Source organism: Colletes gigas, unplaced genomic scaffold, assembly GCF_013123115.1.
Source record: "Colletes gigas isolate AHSC1104 unplaced genomic scaffold, ASM1312311v1 Colletes_gigas_Sc00085, whole genome shotgun sequence".
Taxonomy (NCBI): Eukaryota; Metazoa; Arthropoda; class Insecta; order Hymenoptera; family Colletidae; genus Colletes; species Colletes gigas.
Genome location: NW_025106713.1, coordinates 31,759 through 46,788, shown reverse-complemented (window position 1 = coordinate 46,788; position 15,030 = coordinate 31,759). Strand labels below are relative to the sequence as shown.

At 36.8% G+C, this 15,030-nt stretch overlaps 2 protein-coding genes across 4 annotated transcripts; one reads left to right on the top strand and one right to left on the bottom strand.

Annotated features, from left to right (window-relative positions):
- Positions 1–620: 620 nt before the first annotated feature.
- On the bottom strand, positions 621–9,255 carry LOC122403943 (AN1-type zinc finger protein 5). Of its 3 annotated transcripts, XM_043407756.1 has the most exons (5): positions 8,939–9,255; positions 3,625–4,009; positions 2,609–3,065; positions 1,960–2,131; positions 621–1,870 (listed from the first exon to the last, which is right to left on the bottom strand). In XM_043407756.1, the coding sequence occupies exons 3-5, from the start codon at positions 2,891–2,893 to the stop codon at positions 1,722–1,724; spliced, it is 606 nt and encodes a 201-aa protein (XP_043263691.1). In that variant the 5' UTR covers positions 2,894–3,065; positions 3,625–4,009; positions 8,939–9,255; the 3' UTR covers positions 621–1,721. The 3 variants fall into 3 exon arrangements, with proteins under 3 accessions (XP_043263691.1, XP_043263690.1, XP_043263692.1); XM_043407755.1 differs by lacking the exon at positions 3,625–4,009; XM_043407757.1 differs by lacking the exons at positions 3,625–4,009; positions 8,939–9,255 and adding an exon at positions 3,244–3,600.
- Positions 9,256–9,693: 438 nt separating this feature from the next.
- On the top strand, positions 9,694–14,688 carry LOC122403940 (adenomatous polyposis coli protein-like). The gene is made up of 8 exons (XM_043407751.1): positions 9,694–10,683; positions 10,746–10,890; positions 10,964–11,115; positions 11,229–11,550; positions 11,751–12,126; positions 12,197–12,433; positions 12,565–12,792; positions 12,981–14,688. Exons 1-8 carry the CDS (start codon positions 9,873–9,875, stop codon positions 13,569–13,571), a joined length of 2,862 nt encoding a protein of 953 aa, XP_043263686.1. The 5' UTR covers positions 9,694–9,872; the 3' UTR covers positions 13,572–14,688.
- The last annotated feature ends 342 nt before the right edge of the window (positions 14,689–15,030 follow it).

Genomic DNA, 15,030 nt, shown 5'->3' with positions numbered 1-15,030 from the left:
ATACATTGTTTCAGTAGAAACTGAAACTTTTATAATTCACTTTTCTTTTTTTTTAAACAATTCCTATTGCTATTAACAAAAAGCTATATCTTCAAAACGATTATACCTACACAAAAATATCATCGAGGCAAAATGAATCTACATCGAACAATGCACAAACAGAATGCAATTTTATTTATTTAAATGCGTCAATGTATCGAAAAAATACAACTTGAACTTGAACTTGAAATTTTTATTGGACCATTTTCCATCATTTTTTAATCTCCGCAAAAGTGTATTAAGGTACTTGTGTCCTAAACCTGACAGAGTTATGACGTGTTGAAGCTTAAGTACACCAAACTAGTTCAGAAAACTTTAAAGTGATGTAACTCTTAAACTATTAGAACGAAGGATAAAGTACCTTAATATGTTTTCGTAGAGATTGAAAAACTTTGTAAAATGATGCAATAAAAATTACGAAATTCCATTTTAAAAACGAAGATTAATTGCATCGATGCATTTAAATGAAAAAATTAACATTTCCAATTCGTTTACAGAGATATATAAATCATTTCTCAACAAATAAAAGATAAATTTAATGTTTATTTCAAAAAAGATTGTTAAAACTATGAAAATTTCGTTTTTTTTCTTCATTTGCCTACGGTGCAGTCGCATATTTAAGAAATCAATTAAAAAAACTCAAGAATCGATTATATTTTCGGACAAAAGTAATCCCCGTCCAACTGAAACCCTAAAGGGAATCAGAGAATGAAAAAGGGTTTTAACTTTCTTGCGGACGAATTATTTCTGCGAAAAATCGGCCGTAAATAATGGATTTCCAATAATAATTTGAAACATACTTTTAATGAGGAATAATGCTGGTTATATTCACGTGAAATTGGACATAAACACACAGTACTACTTTATACTTCATTTGCATTATTTTATGAATCAATAGGACTAATATTACTTAATCATTATTAGACTAATCATTTAAACCTAGGATTGTGATCACCCATCAACGTCAGCCACTACCTAAGCAACATTCCCATTATTTTTTTTCCTTTTTATTCCATTTAATCTTTTGGATAACACGAACGAAACAGAAATATCTCTCTCTCTCTCTCTCTCTCTCTCTCTCTCTCTCTCTCTCTCTCGCTCTCTCGCGCGCGCGCGCGCCCCCACCCCGACCCATGCGACCAAGAATCCTTCGGTTTTAGTTTCGGGGAAAAAAAAAACAAAAACAAAAACAAAAGCTTCGAATTGGAATTTTGCTTTTTAAGTAAATTAATAAACATAACATAGAATAATAATAATTAAACCGTAATAATCGTAGATATTAATAATAGGTAATAGTAGTTAGCTGGCAGCAATTAGAAACCAAAAATCATTGTTTCAGCATGTTTTTTCTCTCGGTTTAAAAAACTCTGACAAATGGCACTGGCATCCAAAATCAGTTTTTTAAACCCCCCACTCTCCTTTTATACACACACTCTGAATTTCTCTCTATTTTGTATTTTATTTTTCTGTTACCGTTTGTCCCAAGGAAATATCGTCTCCAATTATTTTATTTATTCATTCTCTCCCCCTCACGCACTCCCTCTCTCTCTCGCCTTTCCCCCCTCGATATATTATCAGCTGCCAGATAATTTATTCTCGTTTTCCGCCGTTTTTTTTTTTAATATTCTGTTTTGTTTATATAGTTATATAACCATTTTCCCAACGACTACGCACTAAATAGTTCAAATTTTTTGCACTTTTTCACCAACAACCACCGGATTATTACGCCGAATCTCTTGGGCCCCCATTTCTTTGTAATCGAACTTGCAATCGTGCTTGTCACTGTATCGATGCACAGAGCAGAACAGTCCTCCACAACGGCACTCGAACCCTGTCAACACACACAAATACACAGCATTACACAATCAGTATAATAATTTTATAATAATTTAGACTTTTTATATTGTAGATTTTACTTACCGGTTAAACCAACTTTTTTGCGACACACTGCGCAACGATTTTTCTTCTTCTTAGATTCTTTATCAGTCTCTTTTCCATCGAAGCAGTCATCTGCATCCCCACTACTCACTGATCCCTCAGCTACTGCTCCGCTGCTTACGCCTACTTCGCTCTCCTGGTCTTCTCTGTTAATCTAACAGGAACATAATTATTGTTATTAGTTACAATCACATGGTAGAATAGTGTTTACAGTTTCTAATTAAAAGGTTTGAATCTTTTGATCGTGAATGTTCTTTGCTTTATAAAATTGAGTGTTTACACAGACACAGTAATCGATTGTTGCCAGACAAGAAAAGAGATTTAAATGTTCCAGTTGGTGTAAAACTACAATATTTCTTTAGTTTTACTTTCTTACAATCTTGTGTTACTTAAAATAACATAAAAACGTACTTCACATCGTTTTAACTTCATTTATGTAACACTATGATAATATCCCTTTATTTTCATTTTAACACCATTTTAACTATTAGGAAGAAAAGTATTAAGTTATCCAAAGCAAAGATTATATATTATTCTAACAATATAAGTATGAAAAAAATATATCATAACTTTGAAGAAGCTCCCAACTTATTCTTAATATGTATGCTTGAATGTACTCAAAAGATCTTACTTCTTTGGGGTTGGGCAGATCCGTCATTGGTTGAGGTATGGTAGGAATGGTAGGTTGGGCTGTGGTTCCTGTAGCAGCCGGACTACCAAAACCGCCCTGCAACGTGCCAGCGTTACCAGAGACGGTCTGTGACGTTGTGACAGTGGCGGCGGAGACGGGTGGTTGTTGCTTCTTTTTCAAGTTCTCCTTGTAACAAAGCGAACAGAGGCCATCCGTGGCTGGCGAGCCATAGAATCCACAGCCACTGCGGCACAAAGCTTGCATAGGATTCGATTCCCTTTCCATTTTGACAGTTTATTTTGGCGGAACCGCAATATTTCTCTTCTTTTATTCTAATTGCAATTACTCGATGAGTATCGAGTAGTCGCAGTCAGCTGAACGGCAGATAAGTAAGTGTCTCTGGCCACGGCTCGCTCTCTGATTGCTCCGTGATGACCGTGTGTCACCATGTATTCACCTGACGAAAGTAACACTTTTTAATATAAACTCCGAAAGAAACCAAACAAAATTTTCTTTGCATTTTAGAAGTTCTAAAGGTCGCAAACTCGTTTACACCCAATAAATTAGATTTGAACATGGAATAATGCTGTCGAAGGCTCTTGGAATGTGCGTTAGACTTAGTTCTAGATGCTCACATTTGTTCCTCTACGGTGCATGACCAGTGGGTAGACGTTTAAGCATGATAAACGCATCCAAACAGCACAGCGACAGTTTAAAGGGGTGCACGAGCATGGTGATCATTACACAGGTGTGGAGGAATATGAGCAGACATACACCCGGTGGTTCCCACTCGCGCACACACAGTGGTACACATAGAATTAGAGACCATCAAGGTATGGGGCTTTGGAAAATTGGTGATTGGAATGAAAGGGAGTGGGAAACAGTGGAAATTGGAAGATAGATGGGTAGATTGGATATCGATAGCGAAAAGTCGACGGGGCAGAGTCGATTTCCCACGTTCGACGCAGTAGAATCGCAATGGAGAAGGCGGGATCGGGAAACGTGATATTACTCACTTTCCAACACGCAGTCGTGTCGCAACCAACGCACAACATGGAGTAAGAATACGTTCGAGGCATTTAAGTGGGGTTTCTCGTATCCTTATCGCGACGTTAGGCGACGTGCCATCGATAGCCACTGGTCGAACCTCGATTCCTCTCGTATCTCGTTCGATTCGAGCACTAACGGCTCGACAAACCACTAAGCTGCGAGTTTTACGTACGAGCTTTTTGTCTGTTGATGATTTTGTCACGAAAAGACTAAAACGAAACGTTACCAAATAGCTCTCCCTTTCTCTATCTTTGTATTTGTGTTTGTATATGTGTGAGTTCCCTGTCTTTGTTGCTCTTTGTGTGTCGGATGTTGCGCTCGAGCGCTCGATATTACTTCAATCCGAGGAACCTACAAGGACGGAGAAACAACGATAACGACGATGGCCGAATGTTTTCATGATGGCGATCATGGAGGTTTTGGGCGGACGTACAAGAGAGTAGGAGATACGAATTGGGTTTAAATTTTAGCAAATGATTGTAGGTGGGAATAGGGGAATAGAAACAGGGATTGTCAATTTCTGTTTCTATTCCACTATTTTACCGCGAAAGATTATTTTAAGGATAACAGATTACACAGAATTCAATATCTTCTAGTGAATTGCTGAATATTTATTAATATAATATAGGAAATTAAAATGTGGGAATTGTAATAGTTACTTAGTAAAGTACTAATACTCGGTAAAAATATTAAATATCTAAACGCGAACGAAACTGCACAACACTGTCAATAATTTCATAAGGTTAATTTATAGTTGTATTTCATTTAGAGAAATCATCGATGACCTTGAAATTTTATGCTCACGTGCGTGTGTTCCAAAAAATGACCTTGAAAGAAATATTTTTCTTTTTTTTTTTTTTCTATTATTGTGTACATCGCTTCAAGCAATAAAACTTTGTTTTCAGAACTGTTTTGCTACAACAATAAATATTGGAAATATTTAGGGGTCCTGTTTCTGGTGACTCGCCTTGTATAACTGTGAAATACATATAATTGGTGGCAATTATAATCGATAAGTTCTAAATATTTCGACAGGAAAGGCAGGAAGGTTTGAATTGCAATAGGAAAGTACCAAATATCTAACTTAATCACAATACAGGTATTAATAGTTATAAATTTGTTAATAATGCTATTGATATTACGAACAAAAGGAAATAACAAGTACTTTATTGAATATTTCTATTTGTTATGGTGAGATTTAACAAATTTTCGACCATGTCCGTAATCAGTGATGATCACTGGTGACTGGCGATTCTAACCTATATCTCTTCAGAATGCACATGATAAACAAACCTCAATACTTTGAATCTTTTAAATAATGTCATAGATATTAGGAGTATTACGAATTAAGTTCTTCATTAAACTATTAAATATTTCCTTATTCTATAATTTGAGCAAATTTCAAGAATATCCCTAAACAGAGAAAACTAGTCTAACAGTCATAAATAAAATAAGAAATCAAACTGTACAAATATTTTATTCAAACAATCAAACCTGTTGCTTTAAACGCTCTTCATTTTTAAATTACTGAATTTATCGACATCGAAAATCAAAATTTAGGTTCGATTATTTTGGCAACGTGTTAATTATGATAATTTCTTCCAAACAGGAATGATTAACTCATTGTACACGAGGAAACGGTAAATTTTCAGTCTGTTATACATTTTACTTACGGATGATAAGTAGATTTCTTTCGAATCTGTACATTTACCGACAGACGATAATATACCAGGTAATAGTCGTTGACTCAATTTTCTAGTAGAAACTCTTAATGTTTTTCTATAAAATTAGAAAAACTGTGCCTAGAGAATTAATTAAAAATCGACTTTTTCTGAATTATTTTTGATTTGTAATTGAAAAATGAATTATTTGCATTGATTAATTTTATTTAGTTTTAGAAATATCTTCAAGATTAGAAAACCTGATTAGTTATTGATGAACAATTTCGAACGTTCTTGAGCTCTAATATTAACTCGTCGAATTGCGATCGTGCAATAAACATCTAACCGATAGCTAGGCGCGTATCAAAATTAACAATGGCAGCCACGTGATGTAAGTATTGTACGACGTCGTATTATAAATAAAATCTATTCTTAATTGCGCAAGTTTTTTTATAGAAAACAGAGTTCGACTACCAAAGGATCGTTTTTTAATGATTTTTTCTGTTTTTAAATTCCAGGAAATTTATTTCGTTGAAACGAAGACTCGAAACGTTTTCGCAAGTCAGGGTTTATCGCCTGTTTAACGTTCTCGCGATTAAATTAGATACACGCGTGACGAATGACCGAAAAAATCTTCATTTCCGTAAGCAAGAAGATAAAAAAATGATCCAACTACAGTTTCAAATGTTTTTGAAACACGTTATCGATATACTTCTTTTCCAAATTTCGTTAAATATTATAGAAAACGATATTTTCTATATTTATCACGCTTTTCTGGCCACGTGGTTCATAAGGGGAGTCGAATTTCCAACAAAAGAAAGGCAAAAGACACGATATTTGTTTCTATTATAGCGTGGAACACAGACAGACGTCGATTAAACATTCGGTCGTTTCCTATTTATTTTACGATCGAAATATTTCAAGTGGTTTCATCCATGCCTCCTTTCGTTTGTTACAGGTGGATTCTCCAACGGAAAGTGACTAGAACCGGTGCAAAGAAAAGTACGGAATCGAAGTTTGAAACAAAGTAAAGATCGTCCTCGACGATTCTAACGCGATTGTCTATGTTTGACTCACTCAGGGTGGATAACAATGACGCGCGTTCGCACTTTCCGCTTACTTATCGAAACGCTTTTGTTTTGGAACAGAGAAACATGTTTACTGCTTGGTTTCGTACGCGGTCAACCTTTTTTCCCCGCGGCTCTGACAAATCCCGAACAATGAAAAGAAACCAATGCTAGCTTGAATCGTTCCTCGAAAACATACGATCCTGTGAAAAAATTTCTTTTCTCATCTGTTAATGAAAAATTGATAGAATAGGCTTGAAGATTTTTCGGGATCAATTTTTGTCCATATGAGTTCCTCTATGTAAAATTAAGAGGTTTCTGTGTGTGATGTGGACTATGCGGGACCAGAGTGGTCGCGATAGAAACGATTAGTAGGTTGTTGGTTGTGTCCGTGTAGATTAGAATGAGCCACACCTCGCTTTCTTCCGCTACGAGCGATGGGAAATGGCTGCATGTACAATTACCAACAGAGAATAACTTTTATATCGTCTGATTTCGCTGTCGTTTGTGTGTACCACTGTGTGTACCACTGTGTGTACCACTGGTGTGTACCATCGCTTGAAAACTGTTATAATATTGTACAGTGAGTCGCAGTAAAAATCGTACAGCACGTGTCAGAAAATGTTTTGTATCGTTAAAAAATTTAGGCATGATTTCTAAGAAAGGATTTATCTCTATTTATAAAAAGAATTGTTTAACAAGTTGCTCAAATTATATCTTAGTATTTTCTTTTAGGTTCCTTCGATTACATTCTATAAAAGATGCCGATGGTCGCGACAAAGCGATAATGTATACTGAATAGTAGCCAAACGGCAATGCCACGCTGCCATAGGACGCGTGTGCATTCAGTGTAGTAGTACATACCGATAGTTTTTTGGAAAAAATCTTGGAAACTAAGCTGCCGATCGACATTAAATGGACGAGGAAAAAGTTGTTAAAAATGATGCCCTTAACAATATATTCCAAGCCCGTTCGAATCTGTGATCATGTATTTCATCGACAAGTCGACCGCGTTTTTTCTTTTTTCTTTCTTTTATAACTAAAATGTTACTCTAAATTTACATTTTCGTCTAATTGTACTTTTAGACCATATAAATATATTTTATATCAAAGAAATTACTGAATGTAAACACGCAACGTTGTTTAGTAATATAGAGTAAAATGAATATATTTACACTGTCTAAAAGTAAAATTCGAGGAGCACATAAATTTTCTCATTTCTAGTAATTTAAATGTAGTAATGGTTTTTTATAGTAAAAAAGAACCCTGATTTATTTGATCTTACTAGAAAAAGAATCGTATTAAACGCTCATTATATAAACATATTACCTCGTAATTACTATTACAACAGTCACATATTAAAAACCAAATCTTCACAACCCGAAAAAATAAATTCCACCGATCGAAAATAGACCCGATATACACTCCTCCCACCTACCATATTTCTCCACTTCGTATATCAACAATAAACCTCGATAATCCTAAAACACAATTAAATATTTTATCGTATTTACATTTATACAGTATAAACATATTTAATTTTAAGCATCTCCTGTGTTTATATTCCGAAATCTCTTCAATACCAAATATTATGTTTACAGTATCTAAAAGTATAATACGTTAAGAATCTAAATTTTCCCATATTTACTACAGTAAATGTACTAATAGTTTAATAAAACAAAAAATCGTAATAAATCAATTAATTGTCATAGTTTCCATTTAGTGATCACACATATTCAAACCCATCACATTGTCTACATATGTTGTCATTTGTCATGTGCACTCGAGTTATGATGTGCCTTTAAAGGTAACATGTGCATATGTTATTGTTATTTTAAAAATATATTTTGATCAAATCTATCAAAGGGTACCTAAAAACGGGAGAATTTTAGAAATGTTAACAGGCAATAGATTAAAACTTAAATCTTCGCAACTCTAAACCAATTTTCATGGGTCCCGAAAACGGACCTAATAAATCCACCAACGATAATCCACGATAATCCAAACAGACAATCAAATGTTCTGTATTGATAATTAAAACTAGTCTTTCAGAAATCGTCAAAGAACTCAAATAAACCAGAAGAATCCCAAAACCCCCAAAGAGAGGGAGTATTACAATCCCAGTGCGGATGTGCCCTCAACGGGGGTATGAAAACCTTTGGAGGGAGGGGGAGGGGGAGGGGGAGGGGGAGAGGGGATAAATGCATAAGTGTGGTTTTGCGCTCGAATCGTATCGGCGCTGCCGTCGTGCGAACACACGCATGCAGTCCAAGATCACGAAGAAACGAGACGGACATGGCTTCCATCCTTGAGAGTACGCGCTTAATCAGAAATTGCGTCGTTCGGTTCTCTCTTTGTCCCCGCGCCGTGATACGTATATATTACCCCTGCGACGGACATCTTTTTTTTTTCATCGTTAGTCGACTTGAGACAAAGAGACAAACGTTTTCGAACAAACAGTCGGAATTTCGATTCGGTAGGTGGATGTCGATTATTCATGGGTAATTCGATAAAAATAGTCGAACGAGCCCGAAACGTATTGCGACACTTACCCAAGAGCTGTTGCGGTGTAGCAGGGCGCAATATGTCAGCTGACTTGACGTGTGACCGATCGTAATCCTGCGCCAGTATCCGACATAATTCCTCAGCGGGGCATTCGGGACTCTTCGATTCAAGAAATCCGAGAATTTACAATTTCTGGTTTTGCTTTCGCACCGAATCCCCGCACTCTCACTTTGAACCACAGATATCCCCGATTATCTAGGCGACACCAACGTCGCAACAAACTTTCAATCGGGAGATTGTCGACCAAAGCTGCGGGCCACGGGAACAAATACTGCCGATGACTGGTGTAAAGTTAGATCTCTTACCCTCCCCCCACTAACCGAGCGGAGCGACCTAGGGTCGACAAGCTTCGACGGCAGAGCTGTTCGATTCTGGCTAGTACCACCGTGGAACGATAGAAGGCGCCACTCACGCACAAGACGAAAATATATTTTCAAACCTCGAAAGAAATTGTTCGATGGCGCAGATTTTGATTCGACCATTTTTCTCGCTCAGAAAAATCTCTGGAATCATTCTATAGAAAGAAAATATTGAAGAAATTTGCAATTTCGATAGAACTTTATGGATAACCCGATTACAGTAACAAATACTTCTGGCTAAAGGAATTGTATTCGTATCTGTCGACGTGTTCGTAACGTTTTATACCCAAAGACACTAAAAATCCCCAAAACGTTGGAAATCCTTTGCTTTCCTCATCAATTGGTAAACACGATAAAATCCTGCAGTCAACTTCATTCCACAGACTTAATTAATATTGTCTCAAGTAAATGAAAAATTCTCCAAAATAATTAACTAAAATCCAACTAAAAGTTCTCCGATTCACCTTCATATTTTAACCTCAGGTTTTCCTATCGATTTTTCCGAAATTTTAACTTCTAAGAGACTTTAAGAAATATAGTGATCGATAAAATTCAAATCGATATGGAGAGAAATACCGGTCGGAGGTTCGAAGAAGAGGCAACGGAGCAGCCTGTGGATTATAGCAAAAAGTATTCCGAGCGAAAATCGGCGAGACAAAATCCGATCGATGGATCCTGTAAGAAAGAATTCGTTGATAACCCGAAAGTCGATTTATTCGGCGATTATGCGGAAACCGATCTCGATCAGCCCACGGATTATAGTTTACGATACGCAGAAGACGATACCGATGACGAGGAGAAACAAAATCCAGAATACTTTTCAGAAAGTGTCCAGGAAGACACAGTGAAAACGTATTGCACCGAAGGAACGCCATACGAAACGCCTTTTAACTTTTCCACTGCGACCTCCATGTCCGATCTGCGTCTTGAAGATACAAAGGAGCCTGCAGATTCGCAAAAAAAACTCCACAAGAAGCCAATCGACCTCGCCCGTAAGGATGATTTGACCTACGAGCAAAATCTTGGAGTGAATTGCGTTGAACGGCAATCGCTTCTTGTCGAGAAAGAAATAGAAACCACAAAAGCTGCACGAATGCGGAAACCAGATTGTCTGTCGCCCGAAAAATTGCTCGACTATTATCAATCTTCATCGTCTGATGGATTCTCTCGTGCAAATTCTCTGAGCTCTCTCGGTGGGACCACGACGCAAAGAAACAGCAATGGAAATGTTTCCAAGGCATCTTCGGTGGAAACTACGGATAAAATGGACAGTAGTGGGTCGGAAAGGATGGACCGTGGAGCGAATGGATCCATAGTCAATGAACCAGACAGTCCCACAGAAGGGAAAAGCAACAACAGAGTTGATAAAGAAGGTAAATGGACATCTGTGGTACCGATAGCAAATTTAAGTGATGTTTTTCAAAGTAAATTTTAGGGAAAATGGTGACATTTAGTAGACAGGACTACTATGCAGAGCAAACTCCATTGATGTTTTCACGCTGCAGTTCGCTAGGTTCATTGAGTGGTTTTGAGCAACACTCTATACACGACGACAGAAGCTCCGTCGTCAGCGACTTCAGGCAATACTTTTTATCAACCCATGCCAAGACGCGATACAGAGAAATATTGAAAGTTTAAATTCGATTCCAACAGTCGCAGAACCAGCGGTGTTGTGTCCCCCAGTGAGCTGCCTGATTCTCCCACACAGACCGTGCCACCCAGTCCACGGACACACAAGAGTCAGTGCACGGATTTCATAAGCAAAATACCAGAAGAAGCAGTAAGACCGTCCGTTCGACATTTATGTATGCAATACTGTTGATCGTCAGTGAAAGAGATCATGCAAAATCTTTTATTCGGACAATTGTGATCAGAGTAGTATCAAAGTGTCTATTTTCTCAATGGGGATTGTTTTCAGCGTACTCAAAGTGCCATGTGCCACGGACCAGTGTCTTTGAGGATGACATTGCCACTTTCAAGGAAGAATCCACACCAATCGAGTTCTCTACTGCAACTAGTCTCAGTTCTCTGACAATAGATGACGAGATGAAGATTACTAATGGTTCCAAGGCACAGAATGAATTGACAGATTCGAGTGATAAAACTATTAAAGAAGATTCATGCGCGGAGAAAGCGACACATGCAGATACTGAGAAAGATCAGGAACAGGTCAGCGATGGCGACGAGGATGACGAAGACATGTTGGCTGCATGTATCAGTATGGGCATACAAAATAATAGGTAATGTATGTAGAAATCTGATTTTAATGCTACGAAAGGTCCTTTCCTCCTTTTAATGGAGTTTCTGCAAGTTTAACGTTACGTTGATTTAGAGAAACATTTGTTATTTGTCTTTCAATTATTAACTAATTATTACTAAGAGCGTACAAGTGAACGTTTACTAAATTATTAAAACTCGGGAGCTTTATTATTGATTCCAGGTACAGGCAGTCCTTTAAAACTTCTGGTATTCAAAAACCTGTTCAATCTGAGTCTTCTATGCTGTCACGCTGTCAGAGGCCAGCAGTTTTAAACTCTTCGAAACCAAACAAAAACACTATAGAAGTCATAGCGCCAGACACAGTGCACGTTTACTGCACGGAGGACACACCAGCAGACATTTCCCCAGTTGGGTCGCAATCGAACCTTTCTGCACTCTCCATGCCAAGTGTTCAAGAAGGCATGGAAAGGATCAAAGAAGACAAACCCTCCAGCGAAGTCGAATCCCAGAGAAACGATCTCTCTGACGAAAGTTCTAATCTTTCTGGCGAAGATGAAAAAATTCTGGACGCGTGTATTCAGTCAGGAATTCCAAAAGTAATTATCGATATTAGCGATAGGAAGTTTAAACGATTCTGTGTGGAATTACAATACTTTTTTCTGTTAGGTTCGACAGATTACACCGCCACCGAGTTGCATTCCCTTTACGCAAAAGGGAGAAGCAGCTACACAGAGATTTAATATCTGTGGCACACCTTCGTCCTCTCCTGTTGAAAGTGGGAACAAGAACCTTGGAAAAAGTCTGGAGCATCCAACTTTGGACAATGATATGTTCGACGATAGTCCTAATCATTCTGACGATGAAGCTGTTTTGAACGAATGTATTCGATCTGCTATGCCAAAGGTGGATTTCACATTATCACTTTAAATAATTTTGCGTTCCACAATAGTTGAAAAAGCATAATTATCAAGGAAAATTTGTATGAAATATTGTAAGGTATCGGTGTGAAGTACTTTTTGGTATGTCGATTTCAGGTACGATTGAATGTTTCGACGTTGACGGGACACAGTTTGTCGCAAACTTTAGAGAAATCGAAACAAACAGTTCGAAAGCCATCTTGTTCTGCGTCGTACAATCAGTCGTATGCAGAGCAGAGTAAGCAAAAAATGAAGAAACCAGTTGCGTTTGATGATAATTTTAGTCTTTCGGAGGAGGAGGAGGACATTATGTTGGCTCAGTGTATTAAATCTGGTATGCCAAAGGTAAGATTATAAAATAGATTATTTTTAAGCGACGAGATCCTAAATAAAAATTCAAACCTGTTAATCTTTAAAAATCATCTATTATAGTTAAACGATAGTAAAAACTCGTAAATCTTTACCACTTAAAAGATCGAAAAGCTAATTATCATATTGACGATCATTACGACAGATATTATCTTTATTTCCAGGCATTAAATGTTTCGTCAAACTGTTCCCTGGTGTCTTCGAAGAAACAATCGGATCAACACTCAAAGTCGAAATCCACCTTTTACATAAACAAGCCCTTCCCGATCAGGAATTCCATCATCCAAACTCAATCGACTCCGAAATCCATTCAAAACGGACCTGGATCTATCCTCCAATCGCCAAAAATCCCAGAAATTAGACGATCAACGCTCGTCAGACAAAATCCTCCATCGTCATCTTGTAGGAAGGTTTCACAGCCGGAACAAGATCTCGAAAGTTGTCAAAACCAGAATGAAAATAATTGCAGATCCCCGATTTCCAATGGAACAGACGAAGACGAACCTTGTCGCAATTCCAAGTCAAACGTAGCTCCTTCTCGCCACAGTTCTGTGAGTTCTTTGAGCGAAGAAGGATCTCTGGGTTCGATAGAAGAGTGGACGCTCCTGGAACTTTGCATAAGTTCTGGAATGCCAAGAAACAAGTATCGTCTAAAGGCCATGAAGTCAGAAAGTTCGAACCATGAAGAACGTGACGGAATAAACGAAGACAATTATTCGATTTGTACTTACAATTCGTACGTTTGCAAAACATAGATAAATCTGTTTTGTTGCATCTTTTTTTTTTTACTATCGCAGCGTGTTTGGGGAGGTTGAACTAGGTTTTAGGGTATTTTTTTTTAGGATTTCTGGAAAATTTTATTCTCATTTCCAGTTATGGTATTGTTTTAGATCAATATTGGTTTCTTTCCGATACGTGTTTTTAGGAATATTGGATTAAATCATTGTGTAGCTTTTCGTTTCAACGTTTGGTTTTGACTGTTTTTTAATCGATATATTTGTTAATTGGTAAACGTTGAAGCAAAGAGTAGATGAACGATGGTAAGATGAAGTCTGAATTGTTGCGTTATTGCAGTATGGATAATAATAAAGTCTGTTTATTATGAATGGAACACTTTTCTCCTCCATTTCCTCTCTCTCTCTCTCTCTCTCTCTCTCTCTGTGTGTGTGTGTGTGTGTGTGTGTGTGTGGGCGCGTGTGTGTGTACTGTTATTCTTGGAATATAAGTGGTCAGCGATTGCGGTAAAGTATTAATTTCGCGACAGTAAGGACGACGAGGTGCACCGTTTGGAAAGAAAATCGTAGCAATTAGGATGATAATTCACAGTTATTAACTTAACTCTAAGCGCGTAGAATCATTTTGTTAAATTGGCATATCGTGGAATATTCATATTTCTGATATTTTTTATAGATTTTTAATCGTTCTCTAGCACCAATTATTTTGAAATATTATGATCTGTTGTTTGACTTTAATTTGATTCTAATTTTTACGGAAGACGAAACAGGAGTTTGAGTAACTGACTAAACGAGTAGAATACTGTTAAATTAGTATTTAAGGGAATTGGTATTCGATCGTTATAAATTTCTACCGTTCCTAGTATTATAAGTTAATAAATAATCCTCGAAACCACCGTCCCTTTTTAGCAGATTTGATATTTGACTGGATTCTATATGAATTTGTTGCTGCATTATTATTTGTTCTAACGAACATAGTTCTATATAGTTTAAGGAAGTTGTATTTCAATTGACTAGGAATGCAAATGAACGATTTCTTAAAGATTGTAAATGTATTGCGTTGGAATAAATTTCCAAAGTATGAGAACTGATTTTACTGACTTTAACAAAGTTTGATTTTAATCGACTACGAGTGAAAACAGAGGCCTTAAAAATTTCAAAAACAATATTTTAAATATTGAAAGTTTCGATTTCCTTGACTATAATTGTAAGTTAGAAATGCTAATTTATTATGAACAGAAAGAGATTCGTTTACGATTGGAACCAAATAGTGTTTGCAAAAATATTGAAATAAGATTTGTAATGTAAATTCAGTAATGATTGTAAAAGATTTGTATTTTAATGAATTACGAATGCAAAGAGAAAAGTTTAAAATAAAATAAAATAAATATATTTGTTGTGTTGGAATTGAAAAGATAGCATTGCCAGAAATTGTTGAAAGTTTGGATTTTTCCATGATTTTTCGAACCCTCCAGACAGA